Raw genomic sequence first — 25,000 nt, 5'->3', positions numbered from 1 at the left:
AAGATTCACGTAACTTATTTATTTGCATTGTAAGCAAACGCCTCTGTTTGATAAAAATACATTTGAGTGTTTATACACAACCAAATAGTTATACACAACACCCGGAGCGTTGTGCTACGTTTATTTTCGCTAAGAAATGTACGTTTTGGGCCAAAAGGTAGGAAAACAGCTGAATGCTTGAGGAGGTCACCTCCTCAAGCATTCGATCTAATGTCTTATCAAACGTGACGGGGAACGTTAGAAAACCGTTTGAAACTAAATGACTGGTAACTAAACAACCCTGCTAATCTTCCGCCATCTTTTTTCCATTGCTTGATTGGGTTAGTGGGGGCGAGAAGGGGTGGGTAGTTCGTACATACCAGTGGTTAAATCGCAATCATTTACACTTGAAACGTGATCAACTCAAAACATTTCCAACCGGCAATGTTCTTTCGAGGAACTCTCTCTCAGTTCAGCTAATGAGACTTTAATTAAGCCGGGATGAGTTGGGCTTTCCAGTCTGACTCATTCGACTGATGCACGTGTAAACCTTGAGGATGTGATAGCTAGAAGGTTGCTATAGCCATAGGATGAGGGCCAGAAGAGAAACAGAGAGAAGAGGGGAAAAGAGTCAAACATTTGATTTGCCACTAGATTATTCTTCATTGATTTAGCGTTTCTCAGTAACGCGTCAATGAAGATAACCGATGGGATTCAAACCTCTAACCCTAGCAATGTTTACACCACGCTCTCTAATTTGAGCTAGACCGAGAATCTAAGAGGACCAGTCTCATGAAAGGGAATGAAACCCCTAACCTCAGGCAATTCAACCCAACTGACCCTGGCAGTATTGCTAGCTAAACTGAATGGAGTCTACTCAGCTTGAGACAGGACTACCACAAGACCCACTTTTAAGGACAACTCACCCAGTAGCTGCACTCCCCTGGTGAGGCCGTAGACATCGATGAGGGCCCAGAGAGGCTCGGAGGCGCGGACCCCGCTGAAGAACAGCATGGGGCTGGAGTTGTTCATGCGGTAATACACCCGGCCCTTCTTGTCCACCCAGAAGGAGACAACGTTGCCCTCGTTGGACAGGTCCTCCGGCAGGGCCTTGGCCCAGAAGCCGCTCTGGGACACCAGGTCGGGGCAGGCGTACTTGGGCAGGCTGTCTGGATTGATCCTGGACGGGTCCTTGCAGGTGAAGCCCAGCCGGAGAGCTCCGCTCCAACAAGACTGCTTCTTGGTGATCTGTTTGGAGAGTTTAAAAGGTTGAATGGATCTTTAAGCTCCTAGGCCTGACACTGACTTCCCCTGCTCCTTCTCCCCTCCCCATCCACTGAAGGCAGGACAGTCTAGTGATTTAGGCTCACGGCTTACTGTTCGTCTCCCAGCCGAACGGTACTGGGTTCCATTTTGCTAAAGGATGCTTAAAAAAGGTACGCAGCCTACCTGCAGACCTCCTTAAGAATATGCCCTAACTCCTAGGAGACGTCTGGTTTCACCGCCACTTTTGATTAATGCGAATGCTAAGAAGCAATCTGCTACTCAATGATGGATCTTTCTACTCTGCCATCTCTACCCTAGCACACAACATATTCTCGCCTCTCCTATTAACCGAACGAGTGATTTATATTGAATGCTCCAACACTCTTGTCTATACTGACGTCTGCAGCTAATTACACTTTTCATGTTGAGACGTGAAGAAGATTTGTGTCACCTAAATGCATTTATTCCAATAAATTACTGAATGAAGTACAACGTCCCCCCCCCCCCCCCGTGCACTTGACACATCTGTGGAAAAGCAACAAATACAGATAAGGCTTTCTGGCATTTTTATGGCCTGTGAAGTAGCTATTCTCATCAAATTCAGATCCTCTTAGTTACATTTGGTTTACTGTGCGAGATAACAGTGTTCCTCACATGGAAGTGCTTGTCCTACTGGCTTTCAAGACACAGATTTTCCCGATTGTCTCGAGTGGAAACTCTAAGCTGCTGCTGCTGCTGCTGCTGCTGCTGCCGCCGCTCCGGCCCACACATGAGCCAGGAGAAATCATTTGAGAATCAGATCACAGGAAGATTTAGAACCCACAGTCAACCTGTGGGCATCCTTCAGCAAGATGGCTAACTGCTCCATAATGACATGTATCCAAAATAATTCACACCTTGATAAAGGTTTCTGCCAAAAGTCTAGATACTAATAGTAAACAGTCAACTGAGAGAATAGAAAAGAGAAAAGGTCTAGCTAATGTGACCAACAGCTGGTGTTTATATGTATGCCATGAGCTTTACCTTCAGTCGCACTTGCTCGTAGAGAGCTATAGGTCTGTTGCTGAAGGTGATGCCGTTACAGAAGCTGGCCTGCCTTTTGACCGTCCTCTGGGACATGTCCATGACGATCTGGGACCCCTTAGCACTGGGGTGGAACAGGAGGGGGAAGGAGGAGAGGCCAACACTGCACTGCTGGATGGGCAGGCAGCGCTTTGGCTTGTGCTGGCAGCGTTGGGAAGTGGCCGGAAAAGTGCCGCCTAAAGAATCTTAAGACAAAGACACAAGGGGATTTCGTAGAAAGTCAAAATCAAAGCGTCATAGGCCTTTCTCAGTATTCGCCGTGACATCATAGTATTTCACAGTCATCAGCGTGAGTTGAATTTTATCATAATAGCACCATAGTCCTACTCGGTTATAATCAGGACTTTTAGAAAAGAAGGTTAGGGAAATTGTGTAAGGACTGGGAGAATGTTGGTGGACGTTTGGAAGGTAAAAACTGCAAAGGCAGACAGAAAGTAACCGACATGGAACTGTTCAGACTGTACTGTGTTCTAACTTGCAGTACACCATAATATTTTATGGTGTACTGCTTTGTCTGTCCACTGTTTCCCACTGCCCATGGCCTTCTTCATTAATACATTTGTAAAAATGGGGTGCTAGCACTCTTTGCTCAGCCACTGCATGTGTATTTATTTGCTTTTTACCATTTGCATATGAGGAGGTCTGCAAAAGGTCTTACAGACATTTAATGGAACACCTAAAGTCAAAAGGTGGGAACAACTGGTCTATCTTATCCACAGATTCTCGTGTATCCTTGCCAAGCACACACATTGCTGATTCTGGATATATATTAGAGGATGGAACAAAGTATTTGAATAGTTTACCGCCGGTAATATCGATAGGAAATCCTGAATATTGTAGCTAGAAAGCTAATAGTAACAAATTAAGAAAATAAAGAGTGAAATACTGTGAAATATGAATTTAATAATCTTGACCAAACATGATTATAAGTACTTCATCTGTGGTAGTATGGTTACCTAAATCATGGACCTTTCCATTAATCATGGAACGGACTGCACAGAAACAACATGTATGGCTTATGTTATAATTCAGCTCCCGTTGATATTAGGTACTGTTACTGTAGCTGACATAAACTTATTCGCAAACTCAAGGTTTTTTTTTTCTCAAAATGATATCATATACAAAGCTACCAAATTAGCTTATAGGAAACTAATACTTGGGCTGTGGAAAATTCTAAATGCACGTCATCATTTTCTGTTTTCTCCAACACCTTGTGATTAATATGACTCATGGAAAATGTTCCTGCTAACTGCTTCTTAACTATATTTTCACATGTGGATAGGCTATATTTCCTTTTTTGGAACAGATAATCCCAGTCAGAGTAACATAAAACATTCAGTAGAATTCATTCTTTCCAAGAACTCAATCCAACATGGAAATTATTAATAGTTTATGTTGTATTTGTGTAAATCTTGGACTAAAGCTAATGTGACATTAGCATGAAGGTAAATTAGCATCATGGTAATGTGATATATAGACAGACATATATGTCATTACATAGAACTGAATCGCTACACTACAGTAAAATAAACCCGTTCTTCAATAGTGTCAAGTGTTCACTGTTGCCACAAACCGGCTTGTTTCAGGTGCACTTCAACCATCAGAAATATTAACAGATTCTCCTTCAACACCTAGGCTACATTTTGTTTATCGGATAGTTTTACGGCACAAACACCAGGATATTCTCCCTCTTACACACTGGTGCAGTGTCATATCATCCAGCTAAACCCAGTACTCTCCATGCTTTAGAAAGACCCAAGTTGTATGAGCACAAGACAGCCTAACAATGAACAGCAGCATCTGCCAGAAGATGTCCATATATGCCCTTTCTCTCCACCTTGCTCCCTCTCTTTCTCTCTAAACCAGGCTATTTCAGGCCCAATTCCCGTCTGACCTTGGAAGGTCAAGAGCTCCTCAGCCTCTCCCGGGAGACGGTTCAATTAAGGCTCTCCTTGGGTGACGGGATTGGTCACCTCTGATCAGGTGACCCGGCCAACCATTTGATGGCAGGGCAGTGGTTTGCAGAGTTTAGGCACGGAGCTTATTGTAGCACAAAAAAGTTTTTTAGATAATTTAATATCATTTTATTGATTTTTTTGTGTTAGGAATTTCCTTAGTCATTCTATTATATTATAACTAGAGCTTCCTTTTATGTGATATCAATAGATATTATATTACTTTTTCTCTATGTAAAAACTTTTGGCCTGTTTGGTGTTTTCTGCGTCTGATAACAGGAACTGCCTTGTTTTTGTAAACACTAGTACAGCTGTGTGTTGTGGTATTATGTAAACAGATGCTGAATGAAGCTCTATGGAAAACAAAGGTCTTTAATGAAGTGATCAAACACACTCAACGCATTTGTCACGACTGACGTAATGACGCTGACCCGACATGTAATGTCTACGAGAGAACAGTGAGTCAGTGTATTATTGTTATAAAACAACTAAATGGACGGCTACTGAAGGGAAAAATGTATTAGCTTAATACAAATGTTTTTCATTAGGCCAAGACCTGGTGTAAATACATTTAAGGTCGATACCAATCGCATTTTGTAGCTGTATGAATTATTACTGCAGTCATGCACTAATAGAAGTGCAGGTTAAGGAAAATCGAATCACACTATGTAATTGTTTTGGCGTTCTGGCCTTCATTTGAATGCAGAACAAGAGAAAAGTCAGGCCCTGGAAGCAGACTCACTTGACAACTTTAGCCCCCCTGACGCTTCATCGAACTGAGTCTTCCGACGGGTTGTGACGTCATTGTCAGTAGACGCACGGGAATTTATGCGTATGTGCGCCTTCGTTCGTGCGTGGCAAGTAAACGTGCACCAATAACAAAAAGTTACCTTTCTGGTTATCCAGCTATCCATCTATCTATTATATATATATATATATATATATATATATATATATATATATATATATATATATATATATATATATATATATATATATATAAACACATCTAGCCTAAATGTATACACACAAACACACTTTATTTTTGGATGACTGTGCTTCTAAAGTTGGTAGGGCTAGGCCTACTATATTTAAATGTAAAGAATGAAGGCAACCATATATTTGAAAGTAGCCTACTCATTTAGAGATGACAAACCCGTCCATAGTAGGCTGGTTTTGCTTTAGGGGACTATTACCTAAGACCACGTGATGATATAGCCTATACCGCAAAGGATATATAATTCAATAAAGAAAATTGCAAAATTGAAAAGTAAACACTACATACATATCTTTTGAAAAGTCATAACAGTTGCAATTCATAAAATGTAGCAGACTTCCAACACACTAATCGCATAGGATAAGCATAACTAATTCACATAATACAGACACATGCGTCAGTAGCAGCCTACACATTCGCTTAGCAACCAGCTCCTCACTGGAGACCTGCATTAATGCATGGTTCTTTCTTTTCATGACAGCAACTTTAGGCAAGTAGCCGGGCATGTTGAACCCGGACGCACAGCTCTTCCCAATGAAGGAAAAAAAATGTCTTGTTAAATACAATAACTATAGGCCTTTATACAAAGATCACTAAATTGGAAATTAAAAACGACCTAAACATTTAGTGAAACATGCTTTCTTATTCAGCCTACCGTAAAAGGTGTTTCTCGTTATCTGCCCACCCATGGTTGCATGAAACACGCGTTTTCCTCTCACTTCAGCGGGTCCAAAACGATCTCAGGAAACTGTGCGTCTCCGATGTCAACATGATCACTCGCCGCTTAGGTATTAGGTTATCTCCGTTGATAACAATCACAAACAAAACCCTCTACTACAGCGTCACGAATCGAACGACTACCCCGGGTTACGAACGTCCACCGACTCGACGACATCGGGGAGCAGTGTGCAGAAACGCGGACACGCAGCGAGCGACTCCTCCACGCCACCGCCAAGCACCGCACGATTCAATTGAACTCATCATAAAAGGTAGTCGTGTGGGAGGGCGTGACTGGGACTCGAGACAGAGGTGGTACTGATGGGGATGGGGGTTGGGGTTGGGGGGGGGGGGGGGGGGGGGGGGTTCTGCCGGTGGTGGGCTATACTAGATAGAAGACTGTTTTGCATGCATTGCCGGAAAGGCTCAGGTGTTTTGCGCGGTAAAAGCGGCGGGTGTGTGTGTGTGTGTGCGGGGGAGTTTTTTTTTTGCTTCCTATGGTCTAAATAAATAATAAATAGATCATGATTTAGTTATTCTACCCACTCATCTCCCTCTAAACATGTCTAGTCAAAACATACATTTTGATTACATAACGGTGTCAACTTCGTCTGGGAGATATATTCAATCTGTAACTGTTGCAGAACCAGGCCTAAACTATTTGTAGTAGGCTAGTGGCTCTTAAATGGGTAAAGTTGCCAAAATGATCATGAAAGTCAGCTCTCTCTCGTTCACCATTCACGCACACATTCACACACCGACGGCGGAGTCATCCATGCAAGCGACGGCTGTCGGTGGCAGTTAGGGTTAGGTGCCTTTCTAAAGGAAACCTCAAACCTCACAGCTAGGAGGAGCCAGGGATCAAACCAGCAACCTACAGGTTACCAGTCAACAAGCTCTACCTCCTGAGCTACTGCCGCCCGTATTAGTGAATTATATTCTATAATAGATCGGTTATGGTATGAGGCCTATAACTACGCTATAAATGTGCCAGTAACCGACAGCTGGTCCTGGGTGCCGGCACCCAAGGCCTGGTCCCTCTAAGAAGTTTACATAATCCCCCCGGGCAGCCAGGGCTGTAAAATAACGTATTAGGCTTGGCGACGCGGCACTATTCTCACGCTGTTTATATAAAGCTCTCCCATTTTGTATAGAGTGGCCCAAGCAGCTGGTAAACTTTAGTCTGATAAACGCATGATATTTCATTTTCTATTTGTCACTATGCATTTTGGAGTGTTGTTTTGGTTCGTACTAACATCCCCTACTGCCCTGTTTTTCAGAGAACTGAGCACTGTACAAATAACAAGTAGGCCCATTATTCTACATAGAATCACTTATTTCCTCTGTGTGCGTTGGGACAGTTTGTAGCTCAATGATGAAGAGAAGACCCTGAACCTCCCCCAAATAACTGTTATTACTATTATTTTGAGGAAGCTGAAATGTTTGTTTGCCCTAGCTAGGTCCAGAGGGGTCAGACTAGGTTGTGGTCCACCACCATCTCACAGAGGCGATCAACATGCCCTTCCACCACCAGAGACGGTTAGCAGACTGAGGCCTGCATCAAACCTGCACACATGGCTTTTTCCTCCACCGCGAGTCAACCGCCTCTTACGCTTCGTGTTTACTTCCTCAATCCGTGGAGGACAACGATCTGTGGCAAACAAAAACAAGCATTCAATGGAAATGCTTTCACTCTCCCCCCCCCCCCCCCCATCTACATTCATCTGCCCTTCTACCTTGGGCTCCATGTGCTGAAGAACTCAAAGACAACACAAGAAGGTCATGGGACTGTTTTGGGCCGACAGTGGAGACACAGCCATGTTCATTTAAGTGATGTGGGGGGGTGAGGGAGGGGGGGGGGGGGTATGGGGGTCAGTGGGTGTTTGACAGTAGCATTAGTCACATGATCCTTGGACTGGGATCACCCAGGGTGTTATTGACAGATTTCCAAGGGCGGGATGGTAATTTAAGCGTGCTTTATTTAATATGGATTACTATTTGCTATTCAGTGACGGTGGTTCTCAACCTTTTTTTGGGCCCATGACCCAATTCCCTTCTTCAGGATGCCTAAATTCGAGGCTGCAGGCTTGGGGGATTGACGTAGAACCTTTGACCTGGCAGTCCAACAGCCTATCCCAAAGATCTCCATCATAAAACAATCAATGCATTCTCTTATTTAAAAAAATAGGGCCAGGAATATAATTTACATTATATAGTAACTACTACTAAGTAAACTACTACTTTGAGCATTTAGAAAAGCGGTATAAAAAAATTATCAATTATTATTATTATTATTACTTTACTACTTAGTTATCCACATACAACTGATATTTCATAGCAATTGACCGAGCATACTATCATAAGTGATTGTCTTTTAAATCTACCTCAAAGCTGTGTTTAGACCTAATTAAATGTGGCCTCCAATGCTTGGTGCTACACTTCAGAGTATGCTGATCGAAGGCCCATCTCTTTAATTACGAATGGATTAATACATTTAGGGACTATGCAGTGACTCATTTAGCATCCATCTATTGTTCAATCCCACTGGAACCCATCCAACAACCAAGGATCCAAGTTTGGTGAGGGACACAAACAACCTGACTGCCGGAATGCAAACCTGAAGGTTAAATCCTTGGTTTGCAATGGTTAAACTGACCACTTTGACTTACCACAGCGTCGAACAGAGCAAGCCAGCCCTCTCTCTTTAGGCTAACTCCCACGCTATGCTCCAGGTGACACATGGCTATGATGGATAAACGCGCCTGACAAACAGTGGCTTGGCTCTGTGTCTCGGCCTGAGAGCAAACGCCTTCCATGTAGGGTAACCCAGAGCCGGGACTAGATGTAGGTTGTGCTGTCAAAATATTTAGAATGAATAGATTGAGTTGCAACGGCTACCTATGACTCGGCCAAGGTTAATGCAGAGCCACGTATCATTTTTTGATTTTAGAACTGTTGCATCGTTCTCGTCATATACTTGTTTAAATTAATGTGTTTGTCATGTATGAATGTTCTTAAACTGATGTTTTTACCTGACAATTATGTATTTATTTTCAGGAATTGTTGAAAAAGTGACTATTAGTCAATAAGTAGCTGCTTTCATCAAATAATTTACAAGATAGACATTTCGAAGTACAGGATCAAAATTGGAGTAGCTAGAATAAATCCAATTAACATTATTATTTTATAAATCCTCTGTACAACCGGAAGTTATACTGTTGTTTGTTCAGGACTGTTTGATATGTTCACAAAAAAGAGCAAAAAAAAAAGGAGCAAAAGAGCAACAGATAATCGTCAAATATATATTTTGCCTCCAAGTGCTACAACAGTTTCTTTCTAATGAGCCCCCTTCCACCAGGAGATTCATGTTTTTCACTAAATGTATTGTGTATCTTGTTGAAAATATAATCCTCCTCCCTCTATTATGCAGGAAAACAAAGTCTATTGGAATGGCATTTATATATTAAACAAAAAGAATAAGCATATTCAACCCATAAATAAATCAATATGAATCAATAATACATTCAGGTTGATTTGATACGTTGATTCTAGATTGTTTAATTTCAGAGTTCATGCTAAGTGGGATTCGTTCTGGAATTATAATGCAAAACGTCCAAGAAACTGTCAGCCAGACCTTGATTACACTCAGGAGGAAATAAACAAGATTACATCATTTCCATTGCTCTGAAGCAAAACATTTCAGTTTAAGACCATATATAGGCTCTACTACAATCGAAGATTGCTCACTCATTAAAAGTCTGCAGAAAACTGTTGAACAATGCAGGATAAAGAACAAAAGTTAATAAAAAATGAATCAGCCATGAACTGAATTAGCCATTTACACTTCTTGAAAATGGCTATTATCTTTGAGCCATTTACAGTAAGAATAAACAGTAAGAATAAACATTGAGTAACTGACGTTACTCAATGTGCACAGTTGGCACTTTCATGCTGGCAGGATCCACAAACACCGTTGTCTTTTTATTTTTACATCGATTGATGGATTAGTCGTGTTAGTAGCTGACCTCAAAAAGCTGGTCTCTGTGCCGTATCTCAGCAGAAGAGAAAAAAATCACCAAGGGCCTTGTTGGCAGAGATGAAGCACCTCAGTGACAGCTTTCCCACCCCCCTGAACTGCTTCCCCACCCCCATGAACCGCATCCACACCCCCCTGAACCACATCCAGCCCCCCTCCACCAACCACTGCTCACCTGAGGCGAGCCGCGAGCCCCACTCCGCTCCAGCACGCCCCACCCTGCAGCCCCAGAGGTCTCTGTGGACGGCCCAGAGGAGACGGGACAGACCGGGGGAAGGAGGAGTGGTGGGAAGACAAATTGTGAGAGGCACCGAGTAATTCATCAGATGGCGGCAGGGTTAGGGGAGGTGGGGGCGTCCCAACGGTACACTACAGAGCTGGGGTTCCCAAACTTTTCTAACGCTGTGACCCACCTTTGGGGGTACGTTTGCTCCCTAGGACCCCCAGAATATTTTGTGCAGTAAAATATAGCAATACATTCTCTGTGTCAAGCAGTGGGCTATTTCTCTATACTCTATGTGTTTGCTCTTCAATGCAGCATCCCCCTGTAAAGTCTTTGATTGAAACAGACAAGGCGTATCTTTATAAAGCAAATGTTTACTGTGGCTATTAGACAATGTCGATGCTAATAGGGTGATTAGGTTTTACGTTTATTGTCCACAACAGGACTCTATTGATAGTCAGACGGCAGTGGAATGAGTTTAAAGTGGTGTGGTTGGACTGCAACACAAAGTCAACACAGATATAAACAACATCATTTCGGCATCAATTCTAACGCACACAAAACAGGCTCACCACTTTGCTTTGGGCTTCACAGAACAAAGGAACAACTAGGATTCAAGATGAGATAGCAACGCATTGTTGTTTTATGTTACGCATACAACGACAATGCATAGACACAGTCATTGTCCTTCTGTGAAGACTGAATGTTAAGTGATTGACTTAAAGCCCCTTAATTGTTGAAATAGTAATATTTAAGTAAATTGAGCAATAGTCTAGCCATGACCTCATCCAGAGTGAGTTCCTCCGTGCCATAGAAGGTATGACCTAAGTACAGAAATGCGTATAAAGTTCAAGACCACAAACCAGTATCACATTCAGTTAGGAGACTCTGATTCAAGAGGATTCACGAAGCTGCATGCCTGGGGAACGGAAAAGGCAAACAAAAATCACATGAAACATAAGCCATGACTAAAGTGCTTCGGAGAGAAAGAGAACCTCATCTATCCATAAGTGGCAGATACTTCAGACTTCACTTTTCACAAATACCACGGGAGGCTGGAACATAAGACCTGCAGGCGGAGGCCAGAGATCATTAAGGGTCAGTTTGCCTGTTGAGCACTAAGGTGCAGTAGTGGGAAAGGGTTTTTAAGTAATCTAGCTTAATGTTGCAATATATTCCACTTACAATGGGTGCCACCAATGACACATTTTGATTAAGTTTGCTACATTGTCAGTTAGTGGAAGGAATAGTATTTAGACTACTAACTTACATAGACAAAAAAGGAAAGTGGAAAGTGAACAGATATTGCTTAAAAAATAAGGGGAAAGGGGATACGCTGTCATCCAACCTTAGATGCACCTCCAGTGGGCAGACCGGCCAGTGAAGCTGTGTATGATACGTCAGAGAGTGACATGGCTGCAGAAGGCCATGGAGACACTCAGGGAGGAGAGTGGGAAACAAGATTGACTTGTTTGATGGGACTTTCAGTAGCCGTAGGTTCAGCTACCACCACGTACACACGGATACACCAGCCAGCCACGACAAGCTCAAATCCAATCACCACCTATTCCCATCACACACGCACACACACATCCACACATACACAAGCTCACACACTCCAACCATCCAGGCGGCGAAATGGTTCGATCGAACCACATCACCGCTTGCCTCCCCTCCACGGTCCCCTTACCTATTTATACAGAATTCCAGCAGAGAGAAGGCCAACCATTATAGACCTTAATGCAATGGAGAAGGTATACCGACGTGTCGAAGCCCCGTCTGTAACACCGCATTTTTCAGTCACTCTGCAGTGAGCACAGCACAAGCCGTCTCCCCTCCTACAGATCTGCTGCTTTTGATGCTGCTGACCCCAAGGAATACAGCAAGCTGGGCTGTCAACCCCCCCGCAGTGAAGGAGCCCCGCTCGAGAAAGGAACAGAGTGGGAACCTTATCGGCGGGGGGGGGGGGGAAACAACCCAAACATCTCGGCCTCCATGTCAACTGGTCGACATGGCCCAGAGCCGGGGAGAGACGCGCTGAGAGATCGGTTGAGGGAAGAGAGAGCAAGGCCTTTGGCTACGAAAAAACTGATTCACTCTAGAATTATCTTGTATACTACTATTTGTCTGCTAGCATTCACAGAGGAGGGTTTGGCTCTGGCAAAGTATTAAGATCCAGCCTTGGGGAGAAGACTAAATGTACTACATCCCTGATTATGATATTGTATTTGCCTTGTTTATTTGAGCTGGATCGTTATAATTATGAATGTACTTTGGTACTGCATCATTAGTATGTTTTGTAACAGTGTAACTAATAGGCCCACATGGGCTAGGCACCTATGAGGATGCTTAAGCACTCATTGTCTATTTATAAGAGGTTTCCAGGGAGATGGATAGTCTTCTAGTGGTTAGGGTGTCGGCCTCCCAGCCAAAAGGTTCTGCAGTCAACCCCCAATGTCTGCAGTCTACTTGCCCTAGTGATTGACGTTTGGATTAATCATTAATGTATATCTCACATGTATAGATCCTATCCCACAAACGTACATGCACATGCACACACACACACACACACACACACACACACACACACACACACACACACATGCAGGCACACACACACTCCCACACACACACACACACACGCACACACACACACACACACACACACACACACACACACACACACACACACACACACACACACACACACACACACACACACACACACACACACACACACACACACACACACACACACACACACACACACACACACACACACACACACACACACACACACACACACACACACACACAAAGACATACATAGCCTTAGGAAAATCACCACATGCTTGGATATGCATGGATTGATCAACTGCCTGTCATCCCGATCTAACATGGGTGTGCTATCCACACATGAAATAGCCATTCAGTACGCACTGGGATTCCCGACAGGACCGGATTTGATCTCTGTCAACACCAAGGAACCATAATGGAGGGTGGCCATTGGTCATTTCCTTTTATTCTGCTACGGTGGCACCAGCCGAAGAGAATGATCATAAGCATTCTGGCAAGGTGAAGTTCTTTAGCATTTAAATGGTAAAAATGTCAAAAAGGAAAAAAAGAGTGCACAATGGACTACTTCCATCAGGCACATTTTCATTGTCAACTATGCAGACAAAAACAACCCACTGCGCTATGTGTGTGCCCACCAGTGTGAAATTGAAACGCCCCGGGCCATTGTTGGATTTGCAGAGATAGACCAGACCCAACGTTGCCATCAATCACCGCCCAGGGAGGTACACCTACAAGCCAATCGGTATGTCCCGACGAATGCCCCTATGTTTGTCATGTATGGGAGCTACACAGAGGAGGAAGTCAGCCCAGAGGTCGTACCCCTCTATGAAAGGTGTAAGGAGATAAGAATCTCGGCGGAGAGACCCAGCAATGAATAGGGTCGGGATTCTCTTCTCTAGCCGGAGTATTGGGACTGGATGTATGTCATGGATCAAATCAACCCTCCACAAATCCACCACCTTCACTTAAGTCTCATCATCAATGACTCAATTCATGGGCATGCCAGGGCAGCAGAGTGCAGCTAGTAAGGTGATCTCATACCCCCCCCCCACCCCCCCTCCTTACCCACAGAAAAGGCAAGTGGGCTGTTTCAACAGGATTCTGGTCAGACTGCGACACACTACAGGAATAAGTGACAATGAATCCTCGTTCCACCAAGAAGTTGTCAATGTATACAATGTAAACCACAGCAACTGTCTCCACTCTTTCAGATCTTTGAAGGGTACACCATGTTCCCTGACAACCTTGTCTTCAGTGGCCTCAATGTCCACACAGGGAACCAGAGAACTACACAGACCATTTACATGACAGCAGAGAACGAGGGAAGCATTATGCACAGCCAGGCAGTAATGTCACAAAGTAGGCTTGTTAGTGGAAAAAAGCTACCCCCTAGCTAGCATTATGACAGGGAAGCATAGCATGGTCAAAGAACCTCACCCAGGAGCAAGAGGTATGGTTAGATAGACGGGTCAGAGCGCAGAAAGCCCAGGGCGGACTAAAATCCAACCAAGAGGAGGAGGTGTAGGTAATAACCTGGAGATACAGCGGTTAGCTTTGTTCCACTCATCGCTGTAGGCGTAGAGGAACGCATCCACAGAAACTTTTATCTCCATGTGTGTGATTATTTGGACACAATGGTTGATATGATGGCGCTTCCAGCTTCAGGACAATGTTCACAATTAAACTGGGACAGAGCGCTAGCAACCTGACCTACACAGCTAGAAAAGGACAGAGCCACACAATGGGAAGGACAGGAATAGTAATTATCAGATGACCGGTATGAACCGATGTACCACCAATTCAGGCAGACGGACTCGAGACCAGAGTGCGATATTGCTTTGAACCAAGAGGAGAACCCCTTCACATCTCACTCTCACCGAGTTTCATCCTCATTGACCCTAATGCAGATTCCACTATCCCCCAATCCACTAGCGCCCTTTCCCCAGTGACCTTCACTGGCCACTAAGAACGACCTCCCCTGACCATCTGCCCTTCATTCCAAATCTCAACACCCGCAAGGGTTACACCTGTGAGGGGCCACAGATGGAAACCCTGAATGCCTCTTAAGAAAGGGACTTTATAACTTTACCTGTCTGTCCATATCCACAACAAGACATATCAGCCACTTAAACCCCATTTGTCAGGCAGATAATTTCACATGAAGGAAGTTATTTGCCGTTTAAAACTTTCAAAGGACATAGCTTTCATGGTTTAAGGTCAGTGAATTTGTGTCTACAATTATGTGCATCTGTAGGTGAACAGATGTCAATACCAGAGAGGCATGATTGTAATATGAATAAAGGAGTGTGATTTTATGCAATCGCTGCACATAGATTGTATCTTTGTAGCTCAAGACACACTCAATGTGTGGGACCTTTTTGAACAAGTAATCATTATAATTAATATTATAATGATGGTATTTACAAGAGAGCCCCCCATTGAGTAGCTTTGTCGCTATGGCAACGGGTTACAAAGTAGGGGCATGAGTGGGTTGTTTTCAGGCGCCAGCCTTTCAGGGCTAGTCAACTGAATTTAGATGTAACATTAATTCCTCTTCCAATGAATTCATGAAGAAATCTCAATAATGTGTCGATACAATTAGGATTCTAATGAGTCCTGAGGATTTTGTGAGAAGGTTTGGCTAGGTGAATGGATTCTGCTAACAGCAGTTCTAACGTCACTTGGCCCTCGTTGCCGTAGTAACAGAAGTCACAGTAGCAGTGGCCAATGATTGATTGTATATATAGCCAACATTTTATTGTTAATAATTAGTCAAACCGCAGAAGACAAAATTTGTCCTTGCATTTTTTTGAAGTCCTTGAATTCAATTGTGTATTTATATAGGTGCCCGTGGTTTATTGTAGAGTGTGAATACAGTTGGTTTGCTTTCATAAGCCCTGATCTGGTGTTGAGAACCAGGCCACTTAGAATATTTGTATTCAATTCACAAAACAAATCAACCATACAAAGTATATATCACTCTGGGTTTACACACAGAATGTTTGTAATCAAACTTTTGGATTGTAGAGTTTGATTGAGGATCAGGTTATTTTCTTTATTGTGCTACAGCCACATCACTTTTGTTGGAAATTACTTTTCGAGGAATAAAAAAAGTCTACCCCCGTTCAATCAACCACTTATTATTTATTCACTATCAGTTTGTTCAGTGGAGATCAGGCAAGCAAATCAAATTTTACGCAAAAGTGATGAGATCTAAGTTAAAGATGTATATTTCAGCCGAAATATGATGTTCTAAAAAATGTATTCAAGTAGGCATCTTATGCAATAAATAGTTACCCTTATGTATAATTCCTTATATTGCTTACCACTTTGACATGTGTCTTTTAACGTATCAATCCAAAAACAAAAACATGGATATTGCCCTTCAGTTTTGATTGCAACTAATAAAAACGCTCTCTTGTTTGTAAAGATCACTACACTAACTCTGCGGTTGAAATTTAATTGTTAGTCATCCCAGAAATTGCGGTCTTCTTAGCTACTGTTTATCTTTGATAGACATTTTAAGCCCCCTCTGTATTAAATGTCTGATTAAATCTAGGAAAAAGGCTTGTTCATCATCCAAACCCAGATCGCAATGAGTGCCTCCATTCTGGAAGTATAGCAGCATGGGAATGGTACAGTGTTTTGTTCATTGTTTAATAATTAATCAGGAAATTATTTGTCATCATGGGGAGACATTGGGTTTGAAACTACTACAGCGTTGCTCATGAAAGGTTTTGATTACGCTAGGTAACAATATATTTACATTTATGCTTCTGGCACGAAAAAAATTGAAATTACGTGCCCCAGATAACGATAGATTTAATGACGTGACAGTGTCACGTATTTCTGTGAGACTGGGTTGAAATATATACATTGCACTTTTTCTTTAGAATTCACACTTACCTTAGTTGGATCCTTGGGCAAAGCAATTAATTTGAGAGGGAGAGAGGGAATAACATTAAAGTGAACACGACTGAGTATTTAAAGAATGATAATAAAATATTTCTCTAAAGACAATGTCCTTGTCCAAGGCAAGCATAATGAAGAAGACCTTCATTTACTTTGACAGCGTCCACGTGTAACAAGATGAAGTACACGTCCAAACCACAGTATTGATTTGTCGGTGTGACGAAACAGACACTTTGTCACTCCCCTTGACCTCCATTCAGATGACGTTGACAACTAGGTGAAGGCCATCTTGGATCTATAGATGACAGCTGGGGACAACAGCGCAAAAGGGGCTACACATCTGTCTTTACACCTGCGTCATAACGTAATTGCAACAACTTTCAATATGAATAATGAACAAATCCACAAACTTTCTTTGAACCCTTATATCATAACTACGCTTTATTTGGTGTTACTCCAAGTCATACGGATGTTTTGCTCTAGTGACTTGAGATTCCTTTCGTTACATTTTCCATTGTTATGATTATTATGGATAATAATTCCAATCTGCGTGACAACGTAGCGAATGTCTCGTCCACATTTCCATGCTTGTCCCCCTGATGTTTCGGCTTTTCTCAACAGATGTTTCATCAAATCTATTTATGCTTGACTGTGCAGGCCTCCGCCTTTTTTGCTCAAAGAAGGTTACGTGTGTGTGGGGGTGTATGTGCACGTACACGTGCATGCTGATTTGTGTGTGTGCAAGCATGTGTATATGTGTGTGCACACAGACTGTGCCCCTTGCTATTCCTGTGTATATGTACTTTTGATCAAATTATCTCTCATGTATATATATATATATATATATGTATAAATATATACATATATATATATATACATATATATACATATATTCCCAGAAGACCAGAGGCTTGTCAGTAAACTTCAGCTGTTTACATATAAATCCGCCCCCGATTCAACTATTACGAACAGAACATAAAATTAGCAACAAACGACTTAAAAGACTTGAAAGCCATTTTACTGCAGAGTTCCATCACTACATCCATGGCCTCTCCTTCAACCTGTTGTCTGTTGTTTGGCTAAACTGTTGCTAACAAAAGGTTCCTATCTGTTACTGTTTAAGAAAGACGCAGTGAGGTCGACAAGGTCTGTATTGAACAGGTTGGACGATGATGAAGGGTCCCCCTTTTTAGTCTCTCTTGTGTCGCTTTAGATGTACAGGAGAGCCTGGAAGAAGACCCCAACAGTTTGGGCAGGCCGTTCAGGTGGCAATTGAGCTGTGAATTGGGGGATTGTTCTTGACGCGAGTTGAAGAGCAGAGTGGGCGGCGTGATGGACCAATGGTTCTGACCCCTTATGCTCCATCCCGCTCACTCCAATCATCTGACCACAATCTCTTCTCTGTCCCCCGCACCAGACTCTCTGCCCTTGGTGGCAAGTCTTTCAGCGCCATGGCCCCCAAACTCTGGAACTCCCTTCCTCAATCCCTCCGTGACTGTCCCTCCTTCCCACTCTTTAAAGCTCATCTCAAGACCTTTCTGTTCCAAGAAAACTTCGGCTCTTCTACCACCACTGCAGACCCTCTGTATATATTGATTTTTTATCTTTATTTTATATTTATTTGTGTTTTTGTGCAGTCTTGTTCTTTTTGTACTCATGACACTGTAAAGCGACCTTGAGTATGAGAAAGGCGCTATATAAAATAAACATATTATTATTATTATTATTAATGGCTGGCTGCAGCAACAAATCTGAATTCAACAAAACAGAGGTTTAGGAGCTTGACTGGTTAAGGTAACGCATTGGGCTGGACTAAAGGGCCCCTGACAGTGAATACCATGCCCTTAGTAGGGGCCTGTATAGATGGTAGGTAGGTACCTGTAGACATCCTTCAGCAAGATAGCCTCCCTATCTTGCTCAAGGATGTCCCTCCCTACACTCTCCCTGCTCCTTAATGTATTTACCATATCCACTTTGGATAAAAGCATCTGCTAAATGACGAGAATAGAATAGACTGGTACTGACTCTTCACCCTCTCTCAGAAAAGCATAGTCTTATCCCTTAATGAGCCAGGTCCCAACATAGATCAACACATCTTAGTCCCTCTCCCACGCACAACCCACACCCTTATTTGTAAGTGTGTGTAATATAGGACATAGATTACTGCAATCTTTTTGCGTCAAATTAAATGACGGGTTTGCTTCATGATGTGTTAAATGAATTCCAGTTTTTGATGCCAACTGCTTCCAGAGGAATATGTTAATATGAGGGCATGGATCCCGTCTTCTCTTTCATTACCAAGAGAGTTTGTTCACTTTTGAAGGAATTTTGACTTTGGCAGTTGAGTTTTGCGTTATACATGGGCATGGCACTTTCTAGCGATTGGGTGGTGCTCAATTTTAATTGTAGTCGTGCAGTCGGGGTTCCTCGGTGTCTCAGCTGTATCCATATTCATGGCTGTCTCCGTTGTCAGCACAGCTGTCCTCACTAACACCCTGAACTGACATCGTTCCCACACACATAAACCACACATACACTGGCTGACACACACTCACACACATACACATGCTGAAACACACACACACACACACACACACACACACACACACACACACACACACACACACACACACACACACACACACACACACACACACACACACACACACACACACACACACACACACACACACACACACACACACACACACACACAGGTGCACCCAAATGCATGAATATACATACACACACACACACAAACACACACACACTCATAAAACCGAGAATGCCTCTGGTGGAACAAGTAAAGAGCGGTCATGTAGCCATGCTGCTGCTCTCGCTCCGCTGAAAGCACATTATTACCAGCCAGTCACAAACAACGACCGGCGAGGAGGAGGCGTGCAAGGTGTCATCCGCGGTTGTCAAGGAAACACCCTGGAACAGGCTGGCTGCGGCTTCGGATGGAACGCGCCCGGCTCTCCTTCTGACCATGTCCATCTGTCGTTGCGGTGACACTCTGCAGACAGGCAACCATTTAACGTGTCCCATGTAGAAATACACACAACATGCAGAACACCGATTGTGAACGAGGTGCGAATAAGACTATTCTAGGACAGATAAGATGACAGACGAGAGGAGAAATAGAAGGAAAAGGAAGGATGTGAGAAGAAACAAGAAGCGGAAGAAGACGAAGGGACAAAAAGAGGAGCAGAGAAGGAGTCAAGGGGGCAACAAGGAGGATGAAGGAAATGAGGAGACAGGGAAGGAGGGAAGGGAGGGGAAGAGGGAGGAAATGGAAGAGAGTGGAGAGGAGGAGGAAAGGAGATGAAATTGAGAAAGATTTCAGAAGGGCGAGATGAAAGAGAATAAGAGATAGGAGAAGGAAGAGGGGGAGAGAGGAGGTGGAAGATGATGAAGTCGAGGGAAGGACGAGGAGGTAGAAGGAGAGGTAGGAGGAAGAAGATTAGGATAACCCCACGACCACCCATACGTCTTACCACTTATGTGTCTATGTGCGATTTGTTTCCATTGCAATCAAAGCTACAGTTCGTTTTAGCGGCTACATGCATACAGATACAGATCATGTACTAACTACTTTTTCATCTAATTGAAACCAACTAGTACCATTGTTGGGAATTGTCAGCAATACCATCCGCAATATCACCACCATTAGCATTACCACCACTCCCACCACCAACACAGGCACTACAATGTTAATAAAAAAATGATTACAGTGACATTGTACAGTAGCCTACTATCTTTTTTTGTCTGAGGCCTAGCTAAAAGAATGTTTATAAAGATACCTTGGTACGCGTAGACAGGGTCCTAGTGTGTTAAGAGTTTCCACTTTTCAAGTGTTATCAAAGCATACACACTCTACGCTGTTTTAATTCCCACCAAACAACCAGTCAGCCTCCCTCCCCTCTATCACCGCATAACCATCTAATACCAATTAGTAAGTCTATTCAAATGCATGCAAATTAAAGTTGTAGCAAATTAGCTGGTCCCTCTCAGCTTATCAGGCCCGCTGGAGTGTGGCTCCACTCCATCCGTATCTCGCCTTATTTTATTGTTTCATTCTTCACCAGCCAGCCCTCTCCTTTCCCTCCCCTCCCCTTTCCTCCAATCCCCTCCCCTCCCGTCTCTCGGGGTAAAGAGGGGAGGGGAGGGGTATTAATTCGACCTGGATTAGTCGCGTATGATGTTTCCTGGCGCTTGATCAATAATGAACGACGGGTTTGATAATTGTGTAAACCTTTTCTCCCATGTTATGCTATATTTCCTGCAATTTCCGTATGTATCATACATTGTCATTCATTGTCTTAAGTAGGCCAATGTAGCCTATATGTCATTACTTGCCTGTGTAATCCTATTTCGTTTAGATTCGCATGCTTCCTATGATTTAGCCCCCTCTAGTGTGTGTACTGCTTAAACATGACTTTATTATCGCATTAAAGTGGTGACACTTTCATTCCCACACACCGTCATGGCTCTTTACACAAACACCGTGGTTATGCCTTCCCCCGTTTTAGTGCGAGACTGTGTGTGAAGTTTGTGTTTTAAATGCATTTTTAACAATATGTCCACAAGTATGGGTCAGAATAGGGTGTGGATTGCAATCACAAAAAAAAAGACTCTAAGGCCTATTTAAGAATTGTTTTGTGTCGTAGTGGGCTACTTACTACACTGGCAAATGGGTTTCCATCTCCGAAAACATCAGAGTAGCTTATTTAATGAATTATGAATACAAATAAAAACAATTATGAGAAATTTGTGTTTTTTCTAAATCAATCCTATTCATTAGTACACAAGTGATAACTTCCGGCATGACCACTAGGAGGCAGTACAAAACAACTTGGCTATTATCCTGGGACTCATAAAGCCGAGTGTTTTATTGCCGACTGTATTTGTGTTTTTTTCCAGATGAAATTCAAAACAGTCAGGACTGTTTTCCTCTCAAAGCCCTCCGCCCAACAACACTACCCCTTTAATTCCCCTTTGTAGACACTTTTTTTTTCTCATTATTTCACAAACCACTGGTTTTGTTGTTTGGAATATGCTAATCTTCCATGCACCGACAAGTCCCTAGGTGCGGATCACTTATTAAAAGCATAGTTGGTAGGGTTTATGCAAATTCATGGGGAATCAAAGCAGTACGTTCACTTGGTTGGAGCTCCTGCTTACACACTGCAGGAACAATGTAGGCTTTATATTTCAGTTTAAAGTCTAGTAAAGCCTCCACTAGGACAAGGCTAACGTTACCCCCATCCTGGTGATCACCCCAGCTCCCCGGCAGGTAGGCCTACCACGGTTCATGCTGGACTCATGTTGAACGTTGTTCAACACCAGCTCCTTTCTGTCCTTGTCTTGCTCTAGTATTTTACAGTGCAGTTTTGCTTGCGAGCAGTGGGGAAAGTTTCATTTCCCGTTGTGCGGATTGACAGATTTGTTGGAAGGGAAAGATGGATAATATCCGGCTGCTGTGAGTAATCTGACACAGACACTGATTACGTCTCTTGAGAGCCAAAGGGATGGCGGTGCCGGGTCTTAAAAGTGGAAGGAAAAGAAAACAAAAATAACCGAACGGGGGGGGAAAAGGAACACAAGCCCAAATCGGATTGAATGAAATTCAAGAAGAGTTTTTGTGGGCGAGCTGCTTCATGTGGTGCGCTGTGGTCCGATTAGAAAATAGAAAATAAAAGTTTATCTTTTTTTTTATTTCTATTTACGCTCTTTCTCAACACCCAACAAGCTACGTGCTATACAGAATTGGCTAGCATACAGTGCCACTGGCAATTGCATAATGTAACAGAAATTTTGTCATGGCGGATTTTAAACCAACCTCTTGCTCTGCACTCTTTTGTTTGCAAAATTGTCATGTAAACACAGCTGACTTTTCCCATGACCTCGGCCCCCGTTGCACCTCTCGCTGTGCAAAACCAGAGCACAGAGGTGAGCTCTTCGTCTTCCATATTTATATTTTGACGTCAAATGAAGTTAAAAGAGCAGAGGTCACACTCTCCTGCGCCCAGGGAAAACGTGCAGACTCTGCAGTTCTGTGGAAAGCGCCAATTTCCGAGATGTGTGATGCCTTCTTGAGTTGGATGGGGAAAGCCTCTGCGCTCTAATGAAAGTAACCTGTTCACTATATAGCCTATATAAATAAATAATTGAGACCGCATGGCAACCGAGCTTGTGAAGAATAATAATTTTACTTCAGATCAAGAACACACACATTATTTGTGAAGGTTTATTTGATAGCAAGCAACGTCTGCATGTTCTTAAGCATCTGTTTGTTTAGTTTCTATTTCCCCATGAATTTCATTGTAGGCCTTGTTAATCACTATAGGCTTACACGTCAATAGTTAATAAACCCATTTAACCAACTTACCCCCATGTTTTTCTGTTCAGTGCAGGTGGGGGAGAACTAGCCTATGTTTATTAGACCTTCATAAACGTGCTATTACAGTGTAATAGTATCCTAAATGAGGAAACTAAGAATCCAGTTTGTAAAGCTACTATGCACTAATATACATAGATACCACCAACATATAGAAAGGAGATTGTCTCCGCATTGCAACAAATAAAATCTGTTATACAGTGTTCGGGTGTGTTAAGGACCGGTTTGCCCTGACACATTTCCTCGGACATCTGTGCGCATCGGTGTCCTCAGAGGTCAGTTCAGCGAGGGAGTCGCCTGGGCTCCGTTTTAGCATTTAACCCAGGCTCAGACCCCTTTCAAAGCAGCCAGCATGCTTTTAATTCCATAATCCGAACAGACAGCGAAAAGGGAAAAAAAGAAAAAAAAACGCTGGGTGAAAAAAAATCCCAGCAGGGCTGAAGCAGACTAATGCGAACACAGAGGGGCTTTCCAATTGGAAAGTTTAATTGCAATATTAATCAATTAGAGAGAATGACAAGTTGATTTCTATGCCCATCAAGCGAGCGTGGTGTGCCGGCGTCCCGGGGCTTCCGCCCGCCAGATTGTGCCAGGCGGTTCCGACGCGGCGGGGGGGATATTCAATAAGGTAAAATGAGGTATTATTATGCACACGCAAAAAAAGAACTCATCCCCTCTCAATGCAATTTATTTATTTTTTTCTTTGGAGGAGAGTGCACTTAAGGCGACATGCCTCGTGCGCGACATGATGTATTCTATGCTAGTTGCTCGACAAGCAGACACACAACCCTACGGACGCAGGCGGCCATTATTAAACTTGAATGCGGTTCAATATTGCCTCGATCTGGATAAAAGAAGAACTATCCCAACCCCCCCAAAACTCCCGCTCCGTAGAAACCATCACAGAGGGCAATCGATGGGCTTTCATCCCCATGACGGAAATTGCACTCACAGCGCACTGACTGCAGGGAGGTACCCCATCGAAGGCCAAATCATTACCGCCAAACTTCCAGGAAAGAAATCTGAAATGTTGTTCGGCGCTCTGTCTCCCAGCCGTACGTGAAATCAACAGAACAATTTATTTCTAATCAGATTTCATGCCTTTCACATCAACTGACAAACTCATTGGGTCCCAAAACAGAATTAGATTGAATATTACATTTATAATAATTCCACTCTTGAATCAGAAGTCATGAGTTCAATGAGGCGGGTGTCTTAATAAAGAAAAACTATTTGACATTGTACCCCGACAGCAGTTGTTGGGCGGTAGAGTCAACACATTCATATTGCACACGTGTTCAGACTATCATGGGTACACGAATACGCACAAATTAAAACACACACAGACACACACACACACACACACACACACACACACACACACACACACACACACACACACACACACACACACACACACACACACACACACACACACACACACACACACACACAGACACACAAACCAACAAAGACAGTGACTTGTGGCTGTTTTAATCAATCCCATGCAAAGCATTGTAACATTCCAGATATTATTCATTCAAGATCAATTATGGTGATCTTTTCCAAAAAAAGGTTATTTAATAGCCGACGGGTACAATTTATATTGTATTGTATACCTTTCCCTTTCTCATTTCCAATGCATCAAATATTAATCTTAACTAGAAATGACAAGTCAATGGTAACACACACACACACACACACACACACACACACACACACACACACACACACACACACACACACACACACACACACACACACACACACACACACACACACACACACACACACACACACACACACACACGCACACTTATAAAAGCAAAGCGTTTCCTGCTTTCACCATCTTAAG

At 43.0% G+C, this 25,000-nt stretch overlaps 1 protein-coding gene across 1 annotated transcript in view; it reads right to left on the bottom strand.

The window, feature by feature from the left end:
* LOC130405247 (E3 ubiquitin-protein ligase NEURL1-like) overlaps nucleotides 1-6,255 on the bottom strand; it is a 29,754-nt gene extending 23,499 nt beyond the window's left edge. Inside the window, exons 1-3 of the mRNA XM_056610301.1 lie at nucleotides 5,936-6,255; nucleotides 2,269-2,513; nucleotides 906-1,227 (exon numbers count right to left, since the gene is read on the bottom strand). Of these exons, the coding sequence (XP_056466276.1) occupies nucleotides 906-1,227; nucleotides 2,269-2,513; nucleotides 5,936-5,969 (601 nt within the window). The 5' untranslated portion in view covers nucleotides 5,970-6,255. The remainder of the gene's footprint in view (nucleotides 1-905; nucleotides 1,228-2,268; nucleotides 2,514-5,935) is intronic.
* Between the last annotated feature and the right edge of the window lie 18,745 nt (nucleotides 6,256-25,000).

The sequence above is a fragment of the Gadus chalcogrammus genome, chromosome 15, assembly GCF_026213295.1.
Source record: "Gadus chalcogrammus isolate NIFS_2021 chromosome 15, NIFS_Gcha_1.0, whole genome shotgun sequence".
Lineage (NCBI taxonomy): Eukaryota > Metazoa > Chordata > Actinopteri > Gadiformes > Gadidae > Gadus > Gadus chalcogrammus.
This window is presented reverse-complemented; position numbering and strand designations above follow the sequence as displayed.